At 38.2% G+C, this 20,877-nt stretch overlaps 1 protein-coding gene across 3 annotated transcripts in view; it reads left to right on the top strand.

Moving 5' to 3' along the window:
* Positions 1-18,070, top strand: part of KMT5B (lysine methyltransferase 5B) — a 33,622-nt gene extending 15,552 nt beyond the window's left edge. For 2 of the 3 annotated variants that reach the window (XM_075426236.1, XM_075426235.1), the window contains exons 4-10: positions 5,599-5,764; positions 7,070-7,179; positions 10,075-10,241; positions 10,902-10,921; positions 11,083-11,219; positions 13,790-13,986; positions 15,265-18,070. In XM_075426236.1, coding sequence (XP_075282351.1) covers positions 5,599-5,764; positions 7,070-7,179; positions 10,075-10,241; positions 10,902-10,921; positions 11,083-11,219; positions 13,790-13,986; positions 15,265-16,733 — 2,266 coding nt within the window. In that variant the 3' untranslated portion in view covers positions 16,734-18,070. Of the gene's footprint in view, positions 1-5,598; positions 5,765-7,069; positions 7,180-10,074; positions 10,242-10,901; positions 10,922-11,082; positions 11,220-13,789; positions 13,987-15,264 lie in introns of those variants that run through there. The other variant, XM_075426237.1, reaches the window with a different exon arrangement.
* The last annotated feature ends 2,807 nt before the right edge of the window (positions 18,071-20,877 follow it).

A 20,877-nucleotide genomic window follows, 5' to 3' on the forward strand; every position in this document is an offset into this window, starting at 1 on the left:
ACCTTACTCTTACACAGTTTTTCTAGTTGCACTTTTAACTTCAATAAAAAATGTTATATCTCGAAAAGATGAAGTGGTGTGCATCCAGTAGTCATGGTAACTGCTAAATTAAATTTGGGGAGTGTCAGAATAGAAATGAAGGAAAGTGTTGGGGTTTTTTTGTGTGTCCCCCATATTTATTTTAAAAAAGTGTGTATTTTCTAGCAATATTAAGGATAATGAAATTACGTGGCTGTTACAATTTTCTTCTATTTTAGGCTTTATTAGAGTTTGATCACGCTGGTTCATGTATAGTTTCAGTTCAAGAAGTTTAAGTAATGCGGATTACTTTCTTCTTTAAAAGTGGCATTTTGAACTTTGTCCTTTAAAGAACATGTTTTTTTCTCCAGATAACAATACTGGAGGTTAAACACAGAACAAGTTCATTTTTTTTATAAGTAGCTTTTAGTTAAGATACTCATACTACAGTGTTGGGTGGAAGAGAAGCGAAAATGTATGTTAACCAAAGAATGTGTTTCCACTTATAAGTAGATGATTTTCAACTTTTTTTTGTGCTGTCTTGAAAGCTTGATAGCCTTGGAGTTTCAGCTTTTGTGCTGGATCTCTGCTAGATGAACAGTAACTTGCTCTTTTTCCATAGCCACTTAGATGAAAATATCATCCCAACGAAGTTAGTTGCCTGTTTTTAAGAGGCTAATGGGGTGCTAGGTTTTGATTAATTCGCTCTTCTTGAAGTTCCCTAATCAGAAGTTAAGAAATAGGTTTAGAAGTGTAACTCTTTATCATGCACTGGTACACTGTGTGGAGTTCCATACTGGATCTCTTGCAGGATCAATTTATCCTTTGTGTTCAAACTCACTGCTCTCAGTGACTGACTGAGCAAGGTACTGTGCTTCTGAACTTACCAGAAACTCTCCTTTAACTTCCTTTATAGGCAAGCATCTCACTGACCTTTGGCTTTATACCTTGGAGTTTCAAGATTCTTTAAGTATTCCCGAGGTAAGAGAAACATGAGAGAGAGAAAGAGCTTTGCTTCCCCAAGCATTTTCCTACATCTTCCTTATTGAGACCACCTCAGTTTGCTGTTAACTAGGCTAAGATCATCTTATGGCTGGTTTTCAAACTGCAATAGCCATAGCTCTTTTGGATCTTGTTGACTAGGGAAAAATAAATCTGGGGAAGTGTGAAAAGATTATATTCTGCAGCTTGTCGGGAAGAAGGGCTATTATTATTTCTTTAAAGTTACTGTGACAGCTGAGTTTTTCATTCTTAGCTTTTAACAACAGACTGTTTTGCAGTAGGCTCATGTTCTGTGACTCCTGACCCCTAAAGCTGTTGGTAGGGTGGCTCAAGGAGCCTGTGCCTGTGAGCAAATTCAAGGACCAGAGTATCTTTTTCAGTTTCCATGATGAAATCTAATAAAGATACTGTTCATAGGAGCAAACCAGAAGTCCAGATAAACAATTCTGATTTTAATAGACTCTCTGCTTAGAGACTGGGTTGACTGGTTTGTTGTGTTGGTTTTCTTGTGCTCTTTGTATCTCTCTCTTTCTCTTCTTTGAACTTGTCTCCTATTTTCCTGGCACTTGAAAGCCAGTTTCTTTGGCTCAGTTTATACATATACATTTAGCTGTGGGGTCTTTCCAGGCTCTCTTCTTGGTGGTGCTCAGAAACAGTCATGAAGACTGTTCCAGCAGATCTGTAGATATTTTTTTTTTTTTTAATCTTGTGTGTAAACGAGGAAGCCCTGCAACACCAAAATGATAGTATTCAAGGTTGCTTCTCAAAAACAATTGGTTTTTCGGTAGGTGGTGCTGGGAAAGACTAATGAATAAACTGCCATTTCATTATACTTCTGGGAGCAGTGACAGATCTATCCTAAGGAACACTCAACTTCTAGGCTTTCTTGGGATGTTGGCTTCAGTGTCTCAAACGGGAAGGTACCCTTCAAAGTCTATAGCGAGATACACCTGTGAAAGTACAGAAGCTTTCATGAGGAGTCGTTGTGGTATTCTAGATTAGCTCATAAGCATTATATGCTCTCAGTGCAGTTTACATGTGCAGTTGAGCTGTGAACAACTCCCTAATTCAGGCTCAGGGTGCAAAGTGTCATTCTGTTTTCATTGATTTGGGAACCTTTGAAGTGAAATGCTTTACATCATTATGTTGGTTTCTAGCATCTTTCCATGTACTTGTGGACACTGCTTGCTTGTTTGGATTCCTGCTTATCTCTTTTGATTATCTCTGTCTTAGCACCATGTAAAAAATACCAGTACAGTGTTTTGATAGAGATGCTGCAGGAGGTCCTTGGAATTAATTTTTGAACCCTTGGGTGCCAAGGGTTCTTTGAAAAACCCAGTTCCTCCTCCAAGTTTCAAATGCGTGGCATACAGTGAAACATTCATCTGACCTTTTAACATTTTAGGTTTTTTACAATCTCTTTACCCCCTTATTTCCAGCCTTCTTTTTGGCCTTTTCAAGACTGGGGCATACATTAACTATTCTGCTTCTCAGGAGTGATGTTACATGAGTTTCTGGTAGACATTTAAAGGAATTCCACCAGCAGTGTGGAATGCCCGAGACAAGAACCCTTATAAACACCTGCTGTATGTGATCCATGTAGGTATGCAGGTGACTTTTAAAGGGTTCGCGCCAGGTTCTGAGCTAACTAAGGTAGCTAGTTATGTAGACATCTAGTCAGCCTCTGTGAATGTTATGTTGTGAAAGACTGAAATATGAGCATTGCTTTGGGGCTGTAAGATGTGCTTCTGATTGCTAGAAAATGTAGGGTGTTGATTCTTTTTCTGTAGGTGAGAGCTGCTCTTTAAGCTTAGTATCTGCCCTTGCCCTGCTTCCCCCCCCCCCCCCCCCCGGTGGTTGAGTTGGAATACTGCTTTCTTCAGCTAGCCTAGACCAAGCTGCTTCTTGATAATAAACAAGTATGCATATGTCTATCAGCACATACATTGCCTGTCTCAGGTGCTAATGCAATTTTGAATGTGACAGTTTTTCCATGTGTCTTTGCTTCTGCAGGTCACTTAGCTAAAAAAAAAAAAAAGTTGCATTTCAATGCCTAACACAAAATGTAAGGGAGAGGGCAATCGTTCCTTTAGCCCTGCAAGATAGCTGAAGACCAATTTTAGTAGTAAATCCTGTGGCTTTTCCTCCTGTAATGTTTGCAGATACAGATGTAAACAAAATGTTGACCTGTCATGTTTGTGTATATTGGTGTGCTTTTGTACTTTCATGGTGTAAGTACAGTTGGGTCCTTTTTAGGAAAACTGTTTCTGATAGAATAGGACTTGCTCTCATTTTCAGAAACTAGTCGGGTTCAGTTCAGGCTATATAATTTTAAGTTCCCGTAATGTCTGAGGAATCTGTGAGTTACAACTGTCAAATCTGGGAGAAGTCTTTATGGTTTTGGGAGAACTGGGAGATAGTATTCTTGTGTCTGACTGGCAAGTTGAGGGAGACTTTGCTGTGCTACAGAACAAAAATAATAATGATCATGTCATCTGTAGTCTGAAGGGAGTTTTCTTGCATGATGAGGTCTCGGCAGGTTGTTAGCCAGTTAGCTTTTCGGGGAGATGAAATAAGTATATTCGTTAATAAGGAACTTTATTTGAAACTTCTTGGCACTTTGTTCCACAATTCTAAGTGGGCATCTGTTTCTTGACTGACTGTTGCTGTCTTGTTAGGTGTTATCCCAGCCAGAAGAATACTTAATCTAATGTCTTTTCAGACCTGCTTACTGTATCTTCTCTGAAAGCTCACAAGTTTATGCTGATAATCATTGCCATATTCAAAAAGATCTAAAAGATTGCATAGTCGTTATATGGAAGTTTTTCAGGTGGAAAATGCAGAGAAGATGTGTAAAAGCAGTGGCGTGGAACTCTGATAAACTGGACTGCTGCTGGAACTGATACTGCTGCTAGGAGATCTTTATTGTGTCAGGAGCATAAATACAGAATTTTACTTCTAATGAAGGAAGTTGAATCCTCATCATTATTAGCTATTTCTGATTAAACTCTTACTGCTTTACAAGGTGGAATAAAATTGGAATGTGCAACACTTAAGGTGTTTTGTTTCCTTCATGCAAGTTGCATAGAAGAAGCAAATCTTATTTGGTTGTCGGAAAAGAAGTTACTTGCAACATTCAGTGTTCTGAGAAGAGGATAAGGCAAGTGATATGGTAATTTAAAAAACAGGCTATCAGTGAGGGAGTTGATGAGGTTTCCTTCCACCAACATTAAGAATTTATTTCCACTTGTTTACTTTTGTCATCAAATACAGACTTCATTTGGTAAGTAACAGTGTGGTAACACACTTCAAGCAACAAGTAATGGGACTTAGTCCTGTGGATTATAAGAGTCACCTGGGCTGTATTGTACACTTAAAAGTATACACACCCCACCTCCGCCCCAAAGCGAAGCATATATAGGTAGGTACTCAGTCAAATGCAATTTATAGAGATTCAATATAATCTCTAATTAAGTTCTGCTTTGTCTTGATGGTTTTGCAGCTCAAAAATGGAACGCCTGCTTCTTGCAGTCATATAGACTTTTTCTGTAACCAGTTTCTTCCTGTTGAAAGTTTGAAGGATACTTTTTCCTGAATCACAAGCTTATGGGAAGAAGGCAGAGTTCTCTGCTAATGTCCAGGGGTTTATTTTCATATTTTGTCTACCCATGATTTTCATCTACCTGTTTCCTGTAGCCACTATTTTGGAGAAAAATTCTTACAATGGCATTAATTTGCGGAACTTCAGTCTTCTACAGATGTAGTATCTATGCTGTGTGTTCCTATTCATAGATACTTCTTGTGTAGTCATTGAGGTGTGTTTTATATGAATGCAAATGTTAAGTATGCTAACAGTATAAACCCATATAGTGGATTTGTCAGTGTAACAAGGCTTTCGGTTGGGCAAAAGTTGATTTGAAATTACTCTTCAAGGTAGTTGCATGTTTTTTCTGTTTCGAGATTTCTTACTCAGTCTTTTCAGTTATGCTAATAGTTTGTTCCCCATTAAAAAAAAATAGTGTAATATGTGAGGTTGTATAGGACTTAAATACAAAATCCCACCTCCCCCCACCCCCCCTCTACCTGGCTACAAAAGCCAGAACTGTGCATAGCTCCCTTGATACCAATGTTAACTGGGAAACTTAGAGCATCCCGTTTATTTGCTGGTGGTTTTGCACATGCACTTTTAATAACAGTAAATTTGTTAGGAAAGTAATGACAGTAACACTTTTATTATACTAGTTATTTAGCTGCTTTGTTCCAAACAATAGATGTTGAAAACAGTGAAATATTATTCCGTAGCGGTTAATCCTATCAGATGACTTGTTCCATAAATACATTCTGCTTCTCGGCAGAATGGAGAGTTTTAACATTCCAAGTAGTGTGATTGGCTTTACCTTACTTCTGCCATTACCTCAGGAAATGAGGCCTATGATTTGAGTACCTAATAATCAGTTTCTTTATGCTAGGAGTTAAATATTTATGTGGCTAGCAAAAGAACTCTGTGCTGTGACTAACTGTGAGGAAGAATGGAGAATGAAAAACAGTGGACTGGAATAGCTTTGTTCTTTATTTCAGATTTCGACCTATTAAAGGAAGGCAAGAAGAACTAAAAGAGGTGATTGAACGTTTTAAGAAAGATGAGCACTTAGAAAAAGCCTTCAAGTCCTTGACGTCAGGTGACTGGGCCCGGCACTATTTTCTTAACAAGAACAAAATGCAGGAAAGGTTGTTCAAGGAACATGTAGGTGTATTTATAATTAATGTGCTTTTGCAGATGGCTGAAAGACTATGAAAATTTAAAAATTTTAGGAATGTAGCAGTAGTAATCTGCTGCTCTTATGTGATTTGTTTAATTTATTTAACAGAAACTTCGTTTGTTTTTTAAAAACCAGTTAGCTTCCCCCCACCTTTTTTTTTTTTTTGAGTTAACTTACCATTGCCTTTTATTTAATAAACACATAGAAAGGAAAACACATTTGTGCTTCTGCTATTGGCTTAAGTCATAAGCAGAAGAGAGAAGACTACTTCTGGGACAGACAAGTTTCAAGGACTTCTTTCATTCTTTGGAAGGGGGTTCTCCTACCTCCACCCTCCCCCCCCCATTTTTTTTCTCACTCGTTTTATGTGGGTGTTTTTGGGTGTGTTGTTTTGTTTGTTTTTTTTATTTACAGCTATTGTAAAGCAAATTGTGTGACTAAAAAAGGTAAAGGGAGAAGACTTGCTACCTCAAAGTATCTCAGTTGTTTTGGGTATAGGGTCGTAATGTGGGAGTGTTGTTACTCTTCCTCCATTCCCACACTCCAGACCCATTTTATATGTAGCATAAAGATGGTTGACTCTCAAAGCGGCAAGGAAATAACAGTATTTTTTTAGTGGTTTTTTTTTTATTTTAAACTAACAAACAGAAAACCCACAAAAAAACCAAACAATTTCTTAAGGAGTGAATGCATTGTTTTCAGATGAAACCAAAAGGAATTTGGTCTACTTTAAATTGCATCAAATCTAGTAGTGTAGGAAAAAACAGGCAGCAAATTCTACTTTCCTGAAGTGTTTTTTGAGTAATACAGCCGCACTGTAACTAAAAAGAATTGATGCAGCAATCCCTGAATTCAGTGTCTAAATTTGGCATGGAAAACCTTTTTCAGACCTGGAAAGAATAAAATTGAATCTGTAGATTGTTACGTCTCAGTGGCTCTTAAAGATCTGAGGAGAATTCTTGAATGGAGCTACTCGGTGACTTTAAGAAGAGACTATCCATTTTTATTGGTTTGGCTAGTTTTGTGCCATTTGAGGCATCTTTAATTTTTTTTTAAACTCTTTGGATAGTCATGTTGTCCATGTGAAGATTCCTGCAAGTTGCTCTGAAGAAATGAGATTAACATAATGTGTATAGCTAAAATTTATAATCAGAAATGCATTTCAGCAAACAACATCCCATTGCAATATCCATTTTCTGTGTTTTTTTGTGCTCATTATTTTTATATAAAAGTTCCTCACTGATTTTATTTTACTTGTAACAGAATAGTACTGTTTTCTTTCATTGCAGGTATTTATTTATTTACGAATGTTTGCAACTGACAGTGGGTTTGAGATACTGCCTTGTAATCGGTATTCTTCTGAGCAAAATGGAGCCAAAATTGTTGCAACAAAAGAATGGTAAGAAATAGTTTACTGCTGCATTCTATTTCTGTCAGTTATTTGGAAAGATTCTAAAAAATATGTTTAAAAAGTATGATTTAGAGTTAAAACTGCAACCAGTAAAATACAAAGTTTTGTATTTTCGCTTCAAAATTAAATTTGGTGTCTGTTTTTGCAAAGTATTTAACACACAATGCATGCATCTGTAAAACATGCCTTTGTATATGTGGACATAGCCATGCAGTTTCCAGTATACAAGTTTCTTTCATCTTGTTTTCAGTCAGATAATTATTTTCCTGTAATTACAAGTTGTTGGCCTTCTGTGAGAAGCACGACCATGTTATGCTGGATTTGTTCTACAACAAATAATTGTGGGGAAAATGAAGTTTTTCACCTTTGAAACTGAGGGGTGTTATTTGCATATTTTGATTGTGCAAGATAAATCTCTCCTGGAAACACAAAGTTGGAAACCCCAGTGTGTTTCCCTGTCTCACATTGGCAGATCTGAGTTGCGTTGTAAACGTGTCCATGGCAATACCAGCAGATTCCTGGGTTAATTCAGATTTTTAAGTAAATTTTCCCCTTCCTTCTGCCACCCCCTCATAATTTATATTTGTTTTGCTTTGTGGCATTACATACTCACAGAATCACAGAATGGTAGGGGTTGGAAGGGACCTCTGTGGGTCATCTAGTCCAGCCCCCCTGCTGAAGCAGGGTCACCTAGAGTAGGCTGCACAGGACCTTGTCCAGGCAGGTTTTGGACATCTCCAGAGAAGGAGACTCTACAACCTCCCTGAGCAGCCTGTTCCAGTGCTCCATCACCCTCAAAGTAGAAGAAATTTTTCCTTATGTTCAGATGGAACTTCATATGCCTCAGTTTGTGCCCGTTGCCCCTTGTCCTGTTGCTGGGCACCACTGGAAAGAGTCTGGCCCCATCCTCTTGACACCCACCCTTGAGATATTTATAGGCATTTATAAGGTCCCCTCTCAGCCTTCTCTTCTTCAGGCTGAACAAGCCCAGCTCCCTCAGCCTTTCCTTGTAGGACAGATGCTCCAGTCCCCTCATCATCTTTGTAGCCCTCCGCTGGACTCTCTCCAGTAGCTCTTCATCTTTCTTGAAGTGGGGATAGCGCAGAACTGGACACAGTATTCCAGATGGGGCCTCACTAGGGCAGAGTAGAGGGGAAGGAAAATCTCCCTCGACCTAGTAACAGCATATCTGATATGATGATATGTGCAGGCTAGGATAGAGTGGCTAGACATTATGGTGGCAACATACCAAGTAAGCATGCTGTTACGGTGGGGCTATGGCCTCAGCATGTGGGAGAGTAAGCTGTAAGAAAGTTGAGGACAGTTTCTAGCTCTTCGTGACTGTAGCTGGATGTTCCACAATCATAATATAATCAGTATTTTGGGGGTTGATTTTTTTTCAGTTTGAATTGGCTCATTCTTTGGGCTGGAAGCTTTGTATTTAGATGTGTTGAAAATGAATTAACTTTACATGCTCACAATCTTGAGTGACCTGAGTGAGGGCAAGACAGGAAGGCTGCTTCTTAACCCTGCCAATATCTGGAAAATTGCTGAGACTCAATGATAGAGTTCTCGGTACTCTCTAAAAGGATAATTTTTCACTTAAAAGGCTTGGCTGCTAGTTTGTGTCGCTCATGTGTATTTAGTATCTCTATATTCATTTGTCTCAGAGTAGCCAGATTTTGGCCAGATTAAAGAGCAGTGGAAAAAATGCCCCTGCAAGATAATGGATATTGGTCACTTCTTCTAGGCTGAGTATTCAGTGTCTCTGATCTGTGATACTTATGATGGCAGATGGGCCGTCTGCACATGAAGGCGTCATGGTTTTGCTGGGTTTTGTTATTCATGCCTTCCCACACACCCCCACCCCACCCCGCCAAGGTCTGTTTGAATCACAGAATCGTAGGGGTTGGAAGGGACCTCTGAGGATCATCTATCTGGTCCAACTCCCCTGCCAAAGCAGGGTCACCTACAGCAGGCTGCACAGGACCCTTATCCAGGCGGGTTTTGAATATCTCTAGAGAAGGAGAATCCACAGTCCCTCTGGGCAGCCTGTTCCACTGCTCTATCACTCTCAGAGTGAAGAAGTTCTTCCTCATGTTCAAGTGGAACTTCCTATGCTTCAGTTTGTGCCCATTGCCCCTTGTCCTGTTGCTGGGCACCACTGGAAAGAGTCTGGCTCCATTCTCCTGACACCCACCCTTGAGATATTTATAGGCATTTATAAGGTCCCCTCTCAGCCTTCTCTTCTTCAGGCTAAACAAGCGCAGCTCCCTCAGCCTCTCCTCGTAGGAGAGATGCTCCAGTCCCCTAATCATTTTCGTAGCTTGAAGGACCAGCTTGATGCTGAAGAACCACTTGTGAGAGAGGAAAACATCTTGCGTGAATTCTGGCGTTTTTTTGAGTCAATACTGGGCCTTTTTTAAGAAGCTGTGGAGTTCTAAGCATCTTCACTGTGCTGTGTTTTCCTTGCCAAAGGAAGAAGTATAGGAAATGCAAACAAGAGCAGCTGGAGGAAATCAAAATGTGTTAAGTGCTCATGGGGAGGGAGTGTGCACAAATGAAAAAAGTCTTGCTTTTGGTTTTAACAGCTGCAGAAGCTGAAGTAATCAACTCTTGCAGTTTCTTGCAGTCTCAGAAAGTTGTAGAAACAATGGTGGTAATGTCTGTCAGAACTGATGTAACTGATTCTATATAGTAGCATAAAAAAAGTTTATTTTGTGTCTGGTAAGTCTATTTAGCCTAGTATTCTGTCTCTAACTGAATTAAAACATGAGGTTTATAGGGGTGAGAAATGGTTTACAAAACACTTCCTGTTATTGACAACTCTTCTGTGAAATGTGTATATGTATTCTTATTTCTGCTACTCTTTTTACACTAAAGGAAACGAAATGATAAAATAGAATTGCTTGTTGGCTGTATTGCTGAACTATCAGAAATGGAAGAAAACATGCTGCTGAGACATGGGGAAAATGACTTCAGTGTCATGTATTCCACGCGGAAAAACTGTGCACAGCTTTGGCTTGGCCCTGCTGCATTTATAAATCATGGTGAGTAGTAAGTATAAGAAGCATGTTAAGGGACATAAGCAATTCTACTCAGAAGTATTGCTATATGTGAGCTGAACAACACAGGACCTTAGAGAAAATGTCTAAATCTTACATACTGGATTCCTGTAGGACAAAATCCTGTTGGGATTTTCCCAGACTAGAGCTCATTGGCTGTGAGCTGGGAAACTCACAGAAGGCTCTAGGGACTGATGCCTTCTTCCTTCACGATGACTTTCAAACTATCAGCTAAATTAGTGGGGCATGTTGTGGGTTACCTTGAATTCTTTGTGAACATAGTCAACAGTAATGTATTTCTTAGGTGAACTACTTATGCCATCTTTAACCTTTTGCACAGAAGTTTAACTGATTCATTTGTATGCTGAAGGGACAGCAGGTAGCATTTAATATAAATATATTACCTGAAAGAGGAGGGAAATGGCACATTTGTGATAGCATAGGGACAAGCTCAGAAACCAAACTATATCAAAATAGGTATCTTTTGGTGTACAGCTTTGTGCAATACTGACATAACTCCCAGTATTTAGTTGAGATTCTACAGTTACTGAAGTCAGAGTGAATCCTTACTTTAGATATCTACAACTATTCATGTTTCAGGTCTTATCAACAGTTAATTGACTTTATCTTTTGGACCTTTTTCAGATTGCAGACCTAACTGTAAGGTAAGCAAGAAATTAAAAGTAAATAAATAAAGCACCACACTTCTTTTTCTTTGTGCCTGCACGTTTTCCTCCCCAACTGTTTTACTTTTTTTTTTTCTTATTCAGATACTGTTCAGCCTTAATGATTAATCTTCCCCCTCCCCTATCATCTCCTTCCCTAGTTTGTATCAACGGGAAGAGATACAGCATGTGTGAAAGCTCTAAGAGACATTGAACCTGGAGAAGAAATCTCTTGTTACTATGGAGATGGTTTTTTTGGAGAAAATAATGAATACTGCGAATGTTACACCTGTGAAAGGTATGTATTGATGTAAATAAGTTTCAAATGGAATTGGGCATATTCATGATACATTTTGTGAAGTTGAAAGTCCTTGATTATGAGTTCTCAGATTTTTGGACATAACTGATTCCTAGCTGTTTGTTGTAATTATTTTTTTTATGTTGTTACTGAATGGTCGTGTTTTCTGAGAACTCCTGCATTCTGTTTTTCTTTTGATTCTCTGTTCTGGAGAAGGCCCAAAATGAGAATAACAAAAAAATGTAGATGCTTAAAAATACTGGTATTATAATTGGAAGTAAAAGCAGTTGTGGCTTCTTTGAGACCATCAGCAGCTGACCCCCAGCTTTTGCTCCTTTTTGCATTGGAAAAAACAAATTTCATTAATGTTTTCTGTGTTGACCTCAAGTTCTCTTCTGCTGGGAATGGGCAAAGTAGTTTTCACCCTATGTTGCTAGAACTTGGGGGTTTGTGTATTCATAAAGATCTGCTGGCTTGGATGGTACTTGTCTGTATCTGTCCATCACACAATAGCAGCAAAGTTGTTCTTATACTTCTTTTTCACCTGTGCTATCCCAACCTAGTTTATTCACAAAATCAGTTGAAAGAATTTCATAGGTAGTTTTTGCCATGTTGAAACTTCTGCTTACTGTGAGCATGGAGACTCAACACCATTTGCGAGAGCTTCACCTAGCTCCAAGAGGAACTACACAGAAGCTGTAACAGTTCTGTTACTGTTTGACCTAACTGTAGAGAGGAAAAGCTAATAGAGAACAAAATTTTAATCGTATTGAGGAATAGCTTAGTGTACCTACATACAAATAGTTTAATAATTCTACCTTCATTTTTACTAGGTAGTTTGGTCACTAACAATTTTTGCAATTCAAGGGAAAACCTGATGCGGACCTCTGAGCTCATATGGTGTTGATAGATCATTCTAAGTGAAGCGTACAGTCTCAGAGTTTGTCTAGAGAGCTGCTAGTAAAAATGGGCTTCAGTCCTGGGAGCTGTTTAGGATTGAGTAAATGGGCACCGTCGTAGTCCTTTCCTTGTTACTTGCAGTGATATGTTTCTTTTTGCTCAAGTTCCTTTGTTAATTTCAGTGTAATATGGACATACTTTCTCTTTCAGGACAAACCAATTTTGTGTGTCCGAACATTTTTACTAACTTGTCATTTTTGTATTTTAAGTACATGAAAACGTTATATTTTAAAGCTAGTGTTTGGCTATTTTAACTTTAGGAGTCTACTTTTCAGTCACAAAGCTGTGTTACAGCAATCAGATATGAGAGATTTGAATTTAGGGGAGCTGAGTAAGTAAAAACGCGTCCTTACCAACACTGATGAGGCAACTGTCACTTTGTACGCCACGAAAGAAAACATCTTTAAGTGGCCCAATTTTGATGATGCTATAGAGAGTGCTAATTTGTAATGTTAAAATGCTAGAGTTCTGAGAATGTGGGATACATTTCAGAGCTGTGGGAAGGTTGGCACTGTACAATTTTTTTTTTTTCCCAAGCCTCCAAAAATCATCACCAAAGTAATTTGCATATCTTTACATATGTGCATGTACTGTTTTTAGGTGAGCCTGCTGTTCATGCTGGCTGAGACAAATAGGCACCACAGACAACATGTCAGCAGACAGTTGTGGTTGTTTATAGCACCATTACTTTCTGATCTGAAGTGGCTGTTGCTTGTGCGAAGTTCAGACTAGTCTCTTAAGCTGCCTGTAATTTGCAGAATTCAAAATAATACTGAAAGAATATTCCATATCAAACAAACACCAGTTATTTTGGGTACAAATATGTGTACATATTAATTAACCTTGTGAAGCCTGAGATCCTGTCTGATCTTTTTGGTGCACTTTTGGTTAAGTTTTGTAGATCTTCTTCCAGTGCAACACACTGGAATCCAAACTGAAGTTTTTTTTTAATAATTCTGTGAACCGCAAGTGTACTGGATTAGTAAAGAGTATCAAAGGAATCCTTGTAGTGGTGGATGAAGTGCAGGTACCAGAATTCTTAATCTTCATCCTCTTCTGTGATAACTTAAGAGAAAAAAAAATCCTAGGTTTGCTCAGCCATTTCATTTTCATGGTAAATATATACCGGAGTCTTTCAGTTACAAAGGAACACAGAACTATGTGATAATTTTATTCCATTTTCTGTACTTTTCAACTCTTGCTGATGCAGTAACAAGCATTGTAACTGAAGTTGGCATTTTTTTACTAGCCTGATGTGATCAGGAAAAATTTCTTATCTAAGCTAATATAGGCAGTATTTTGAACTACCATATTTCATTTTCACTTGTATAATTTGACTATGAAATTATACTAAAATAGACAAAGCAAGGGAAACCTACTTCTGCAGTTCTTCTTGCAAGAAATAAATGGAAGGTTTTTCTGCACATCTTACTCAAATGAGATAAGTGTATAGATAACTTATTTAAATAGCCCAGAAAATGCTGATAAATTCAGTGGGTTTTGGTATTTTTTATCCAAGTATACCTGGGATTCAAACTATTGTATGCAAAATGAAGTACTAAATTTATATCAACAGTTTTTAATACAATGTGTCCTCATTTTCTTTATAGACGCGGAACTGGTGCTTTTAAATCGAGAGTGGGATTGCCAGCACCTACTCCTGTGATTAACAGTAAATATGGACTGAGAGAAACAGATAAACGATTGAACAGACTTAAAAAGTTGGGTGACAGCAGCAAAAATTCAGACAGCCAGTCTGTCAGCTCTAACACTGATGCAGATACCACTCAGGAAAAAGCTAATGCAAGTAAGTAATGGGAAAAGCTTGGAGTGCAGGATTAAAGATTTCATAAAAAATAAGAAAAAGTTTCACTGTGATGGAATTCCTCTCTTAGTGTTGAGATGCATCTCAGATACTGCTCTTTAGAACTGAATTATTCAGGAATCTGAAGGCAATTTAAATAGCAAATTCACGGTTTTCCTTAAGTATTTCAAGAACAATAGGTGGTGTGTTCTTGGTTTGCTTTATTTATATCAAAAGCAAATAGTGTCATATTTCTGAATGTGTCAGTTAAAGTTCTGTCAATAATGTATGTATTTCAAAATATGGTAGACTCTCACATGCAATAGTATGGTTTAGGAAAGAAAACTTACACAGTCTGAATTAGCTACATTCTGTAGGCAAACGGCGTTTAAATAAACACTCTTAGTAGAGATTATTAAATAGTTGTTTCATTTGGAGATCCTTTAAATTGGGCAGCTATTCCCTCTCCACATCCAGGACTGATAGTTCAGGTACCTATTCTGAAGTGAAAGTGCACAGTTAATAATATCAGGAGAAACTGGAAGGGATTTTTGTTTGTGGTGCTCCTGAGAAATTTCTCTTCATGGAGTAGTGAGTATCATTTATTTACTTCCCCCCCTTCCCCAAGCCCACCACCCTCAGCATAGGCAAAATATAAACAACTTAAACTTTGACTTAACTAGCAAACAGGTTTGGAGGCAAGTAAAATATTATGGTTCCATCTTGCTCCTGTTTGCTGCTGTGACATTTTAAAAAAAGCAAAACAAACAAATAAACCACACTTCCCAAAACCCTCTTACGATCTCTAATTATAGAGGTTTTAGAGTTGGAGCCTTGCTTGGGGAGATGAAACTCCTTTGCCTACCACAGTAGGTGACAGAAAACTGAAACCAATATAGTAGTTACAGTTTTGCGGTTATTTTCTGAGGTTAATTCTAGAGCATGCTGATCCTCATATTTTGCTGGAATAATACTCAATAAAAACTGTGGATAATGTGGGATGGATTAAAAAAAAAAAAAAGGAGGATAAATTCAGTAAAAAACAAACATGGTATATAGGGGGCAGTGAGGGAAGTGTACCTGAAATTTAGGTGTACTTGCATGACAATTCCTTTCATGTCTGAGTTGCAAGTTAAATAGTATGCAGTAAGGAGAGAGACAATCTAGCCTGTTTCACAGATTTTGATGAAATGTTTAAATAAATGAAATAACTACAGTATTTGGGAGTGGGAAACCCAGGATAAAGCAGTGTCATAACAAAAACACTTTCTTGTTTTCCAGCTAACAGAAAATCTTCAATTGGTGTAAAGAAGAACAGCAAAAATAGAACATTAACAAGACAGTCTATATCAAGAATTCCAGCATCCTCAGATTCTACCTCATCTAAACTAACTCATATAAATAATTCCAGGGTACCAAAGAGACTGAAGAAGCCTGCAAAGCCTTTACTTTCAAAGATAAAGTTGAGAAATCAGTGCAAAAGGCCAGAGCAAAAGAATGCGTCTAAAAAGCTTGAAATGGGAAATTTAGTTCTCAAAGAGCCTAAAGTAGTTTTGTATAAAAACTTGCCCATTAAGAAGGATAAAGAATTGGAGGGACCAGTCAAAGTTGCAGTCTCTAGTGGATGCTTAACAAGGCATGCAGCAAGAGAACATAAACTGAATTCTGTGAAAGGTGCTCATGAGCATGGTGATATACCACCCTGCACATACATAACAAGGAGGTCAATGAGAACAAGGATGAATTTGAAGGAGACCTCTGACATAAAGCTTGAACCAAATATGTTGGATAGCTACAAGAATAATTTGACCGGAACACAATCGGACATTTTAGAGCAGCAGTCTCCTGTGATAAATGAAAATGACATAGCTCATGGACCATCACATAAGGGGGAGATTAGGTGCCAGAAAAATGATGCAGGCATTTCAAAAAAGAAATCTCGACAAGGAAAACTTGTGAAACCATCTGCAAAAATAGAAGAAACTAATACTACGCACAATACACCTGTGAAAGATGAAGTACCAGATTTGATTAGTTCTCATTCAGATCTCGGAGAGAGGAATAACATGGTGGACACATCTGTTGGCTATACAGACTGTATCCCTGGATCTGGTGGCTGCCCTATTGTAACATCTGACAATTTTAAAGTGAAAGACAGCTTTAGAACTGCAAAAAGTAAAAAGAAAAGGCGAATCACAAGGTATGATGCACAACTTATCCTTGAAAATAGCTCTGGGATCCCTAAACTGACTCTTCGTAGACGCCATGATAGCAGTAGCAAGGCAAATGACCAAGAAAGCGATGGAATGAATTCTTCAAAAATAAGCATAAAATTAAGTAAAGACCATGAAAAAGATAGTAATTTATATGTAGCAAAGCTAAATAATGGGTTTAACTCAGGATCAGGCAATAGTTCAACAAAATTAAAAATACAGCTAAAACGAGAGGAAGAAAACAGAGGGACGTACCCTGAGGACCTTCATGAAAATGGTATGTGTTGTAGTGAAACTCTTTCCCTTTTGGAGTCAAGAATGGAAGTAGATGATTATAGTCACTATGAAGAAGAAACAGCAGATGAAGATTCATCAGAAGGCGATAATGAAGAGGAAGATGACTATGATGATGAATTTGATGACTTTATTCCTCTTCCTCCAGCTAAGAGATTAAGGCTTATTGTTGGCAAGGATTCAATAGATATTGATATTTCTTCCAGGAGGAGAGAAGATCAGTCTTTAAGGCTCAATGCATAAGCTTATAGGTCTTAAACTGACCTGGATGTCATTTTTAAAAAAAAATTTGAAAACTAAAAAAAACCTACAACAACAAACAACAAAAATTCCATTGATTATTCCTCCATTGAAGAACTTTCTGAAAAACTTGGCAGCACTTCTTTATTGTTTATTCACCTATCAACGTAATATTGTAGAAAGTGTACAGCATACTGACTCTTCTTAAATCTGATTTGTGCAGATTTTTATTGTACTTTTTAATAGCCTTCTTATGTGCAATTCTGAGTTAGAGGTAATGCTCTGTTGTATAATAAAGGCTCAAGCAAAGTTATAAAATTGCATCAAATCTTTCCATGCAGGACAATGAGAATACAGTGTGGCTACATAATTATTTTCGATCAGTAAGAGCATTACTTTGCTCTTATGATAATTGACTAAATAATTTTAAAAAAATCATAGTAGCAGCTTATTAAGGTTTTCTAGTATATGTTAATATCACCAGCAATGATCTACAGCTTTTCGATTTATTTGCTAGATGTTTTTTTCCCCCTTTGGAGTTTGTCAGTTCTAACACTGTATGCTGTCGCAGATGTACTGTTTGTGGCCTTTGTTATAGTAGCAAACTGTTGATTGGAAGTCAGATTGATTTCTTTAAAAAAGAGGAAAAAAGATTAAAAGGTGTTGACAATTTGCTGACTTTTTAGTACATTATATGTACATGGGTAGCAGTATGCAGAATAAAAGTTTGGATATGGTGTATTTATTGCTTGTTATGTAAATTAAACATCTTGTATTTAACACTTTTCAATACTTTTAGATAAAATTGTTCTTTGCAAGAATGATTGGTGCTTATTTTTTCAAGAATTTGCTGTGAAATAATGTGATTACAACGGGCAACATTTATCCAATGAACTGCAGCTATCCTAAATTGGTTCTTCATATTTTTCTGTTGCACTTGTAAAATGCTACAAGGGATTTAAAGAAAATCTATTCACTTAACTTATGATAGTTTTATGAAATTAAAAACAACTAAGTCACAGCTTTTGTTCTGTGGTAACCTATAAATTGTTTGTCTTTTAAGAGCCAGTTGTAAAAGACTGAAAAATATGTATATGTTGTAAATATTTGTGTGTTGTGAAATTTTTGTCATAAGAAATTGAGATAACTTGCCAGAAGGGTTTTTAAGTTTAGAAATACATCCATGCCAATAAAATAGGAAATTGTAAACCTAGTTTTAAACTCTGCATCAGTTGGAGTTCTTTGCTCATACTTAATACTTCAGAGTTCACGTAGTACTTCAGAGTCTTCTTTGTAACAAGAGCATCAGGGCAATCTTTGGCTCTTTTTGTTTTTAATAAAAGAATGTTAGGAAACTTCTGGGCACAATGGACTTGTTTTTATGTATAAATAGGCTCATTTGTAAGCCATTTCTTTGAAGCAGGTCTAAAATGTCATAGCTGACATAACTGTGTAGCACTTTCGTCTATGGTATTTGTTTTTTTACTGAACCACGGATTAAGGTTTAGACATTTTGTATCTAGGAGTTTAGAAACAGAAGACACATCATAAAACGTGTAGTTGAATCCAGTATTAACAGCATAGTATTTTCATGTCAGGTCTCTGCCCAGAAAAGCAATAGCTTGAGTTACATGACCACTGTATTGCCCAGTTGTGAAAGCATCAGTGGAAATGGGTGGGTGAATTTGCATGTAAAGTGGTCATAATGGGTTTGCCCATCTGTCTGACCCTCGCAAGAAATGAAGAATTTTTTCAAAGAAATCCTTCCAGATGCATTGCGGTAATTTGCTGGGCTGCACATTAGATGGTGGATTTTCCCTTCATCTCACTCCCATTCTGTATTCTTAGCAGAGAATTAAGGGTAGAATTAACCACAATACTTGTAACTTTGTTTTTACGATGTCCAGTCTCTGTTAAAGGCCTGCTGTGTCTCATGTACAGTGTATATATTTTTTAAAAAATGTGTAGGCCTGTATGTAATGCACAGTCTTTACTGTCAGACCTGGGCTTTTACTTCATGGAAGACTGAACACAAAAGCTTTGGTAAGTATGCTGGAGTTTTTGAGTACTGTCAGCTGTGATGGATTGTCTTGTGGGATTTTTAATTGTACTATAGCATATAAAAATGGGTTATTAAAAACGGGGTTACAGGGAAGATAGCTGTGTTATGAAGGGCTTGCTGTGTAGTAGGAAGTTTATCAGCAAACAGTTGATGGCAAGTAACAGTAATACAGTTTTTTCCTCAAGAATTCAGTGGTATTTTCGGTGTGCCATGCAAGTGTGTGGCTGTATCAGTGAAAGATGTGAAGAGCTGAACAGAGCATCTGTGTGCTTTCTGTTCACTGCTGGCGTACCGGTTCCTCTGCTTTGCTCCATGATCTGTTTTTCTTGGCAGCTCTTCTGTCTCCCTGCTGCTCCTGCTTGCAGACTCATGCTGAATGGTCCTCTGGCAGTCTTGGTGGTTCTAGTGGGGGGTGATTGGTTTGCAGAAACATCATTCACCTGGGCATTTGACAGAAAGGGGGTTGATGCAGCAAGTAAACATTGCCAGCCCTTGTTGTTGACCAGTATGCTCAAGAGCAGCTTTAGGGCTTGCTAAAGTAGTATCAAGCAGTGAAAGCAGATCATGAAACACATGGTGAAAAAAAGTGCAAGAGAATCCTGCCCTTACAGGTGGAAACTTTTCCTGGAGTAGATGTTCCTACTAACTCATAGTTCAACCAGCCCCTTAATGAGAGCTGCTTTTCTTTGACGCAGAAATAAATACAAGCATCTCTTCAGGCATCAGGAATTCTGGATTGCTCTTGTTCATTGAACAGTCGTCTTGTCTTGGAGAATTTGGAACAAAAGCTTCTAGTCATTTCCAGGGTAGACAGGTCCATAGCTATGTCCTGTTACCCAGATTTTTGGTGTTACAGATGCCTTTAAAAGAAATTAATTCCCTCCCGGTTGGTCAGGTAGGCAGGAGTTGCACAACCCCAGTCTCTTATTCTTTCCTCAGCAGAAAATATTTTTTTCCCATCATTTATGTGTGAATTAACGGATCATGGTGTTTTCTTAACCTTAGTAGGAGAGGAAGATGAATGTTTGTCACATGTATGAGAATCTGACAACCTGGCACTGTTTCTTGCTGTCCATTCACAAAGCGCTGTGAAGTTAATGGCAATTTGAATGTCGGGGATCCTGTCTAGCCTCCGCGTCTCTCATTTCCCAGGATACTGGTTAGAAAAGATGCAAGAGCTGCGTAGGTTTATGGTGACCACAGCGTATCTTTTTAGTGGGTTGAAGAATTGGAAGCATATTACAGATGGGCTGTGTCAGCTAATCTTATGTGTAGCAGGTTGTGAGGCTAAAAGGGAAACATTACAACCACCATGAAAATGGCAGGTTGGGTGCAGGTTTGTGAGCGTCCTGGTAAATGCAGTGTGTACTGAGCTGCTGTGTAGTTGAGGACAGGCTTAGCATGAGCTTTTGAATGTTTGGGTAGCAGATGTAGCTGTTAGCTGACTTGCACCTTTGATGTGGTGAGTTAATAGGGTAGGGGCGAAGGTGTTGATTCTTCATAAGAGAACACCAAATACTGTTTCTTCACAAAACGGTGTTACTGAATTGTGAGTGTTCTTCAAAAAAAAAAAATGCAGTGAGCATATGGGAGAGGGAGTGCTCCTAAGCGCTCTGCTCGAGTAGCAGCTTGCATAGACTACCCCTACAGTAAAATGGCTACAAAGTATGTTACAGGCAGTTCAGTCCTGTTGCGTACTGTTCCCTCTCTATACCAGAGGGGCAGAAAAGGTGATTGCTCGGTGTGTTTGTCTGCCTTGCACAGGGCAGTCTAATCTTTCCCGTGTCTCTTTGGACTGATACAGAAAGGTTTTTCACATTTATTTGAGGAGGAGTGATTTGATTGGAAATAGCCAAATAAGAATCAAGCCTTTCCTGCTTCACATGTGTAGGGATGTTTCTGTGGCACTGGGGATTTTCTGGAAAATTGCTTGTGCAAAGAAGCAGCAATGTTTCTGCAAACAGCAGACTCTTGTGATTGTCAGATATTATTGTAATATTGTCTGACATGAGTCCCCTTCTGAGCTAGTGAAGCATCATCAAGCTGCCTCAGCTCCAGCTATAAGTGTGCAAGCAGGGGATTTTG

Source organism: Opisthocomus hoazin, chromosome 7 (assembly GCF_030867145.1).
Source record: "Opisthocomus hoazin isolate bOpiHoa1 chromosome 7, bOpiHoa1.hap1, whole genome shotgun sequence".
In the NCBI taxonomy this organism is placed as follows: Eukaryota; Metazoa; Chordata; class Aves; order Opisthocomiformes; family Opisthocomidae; genus Opisthocomus; species Opisthocomus hoazin.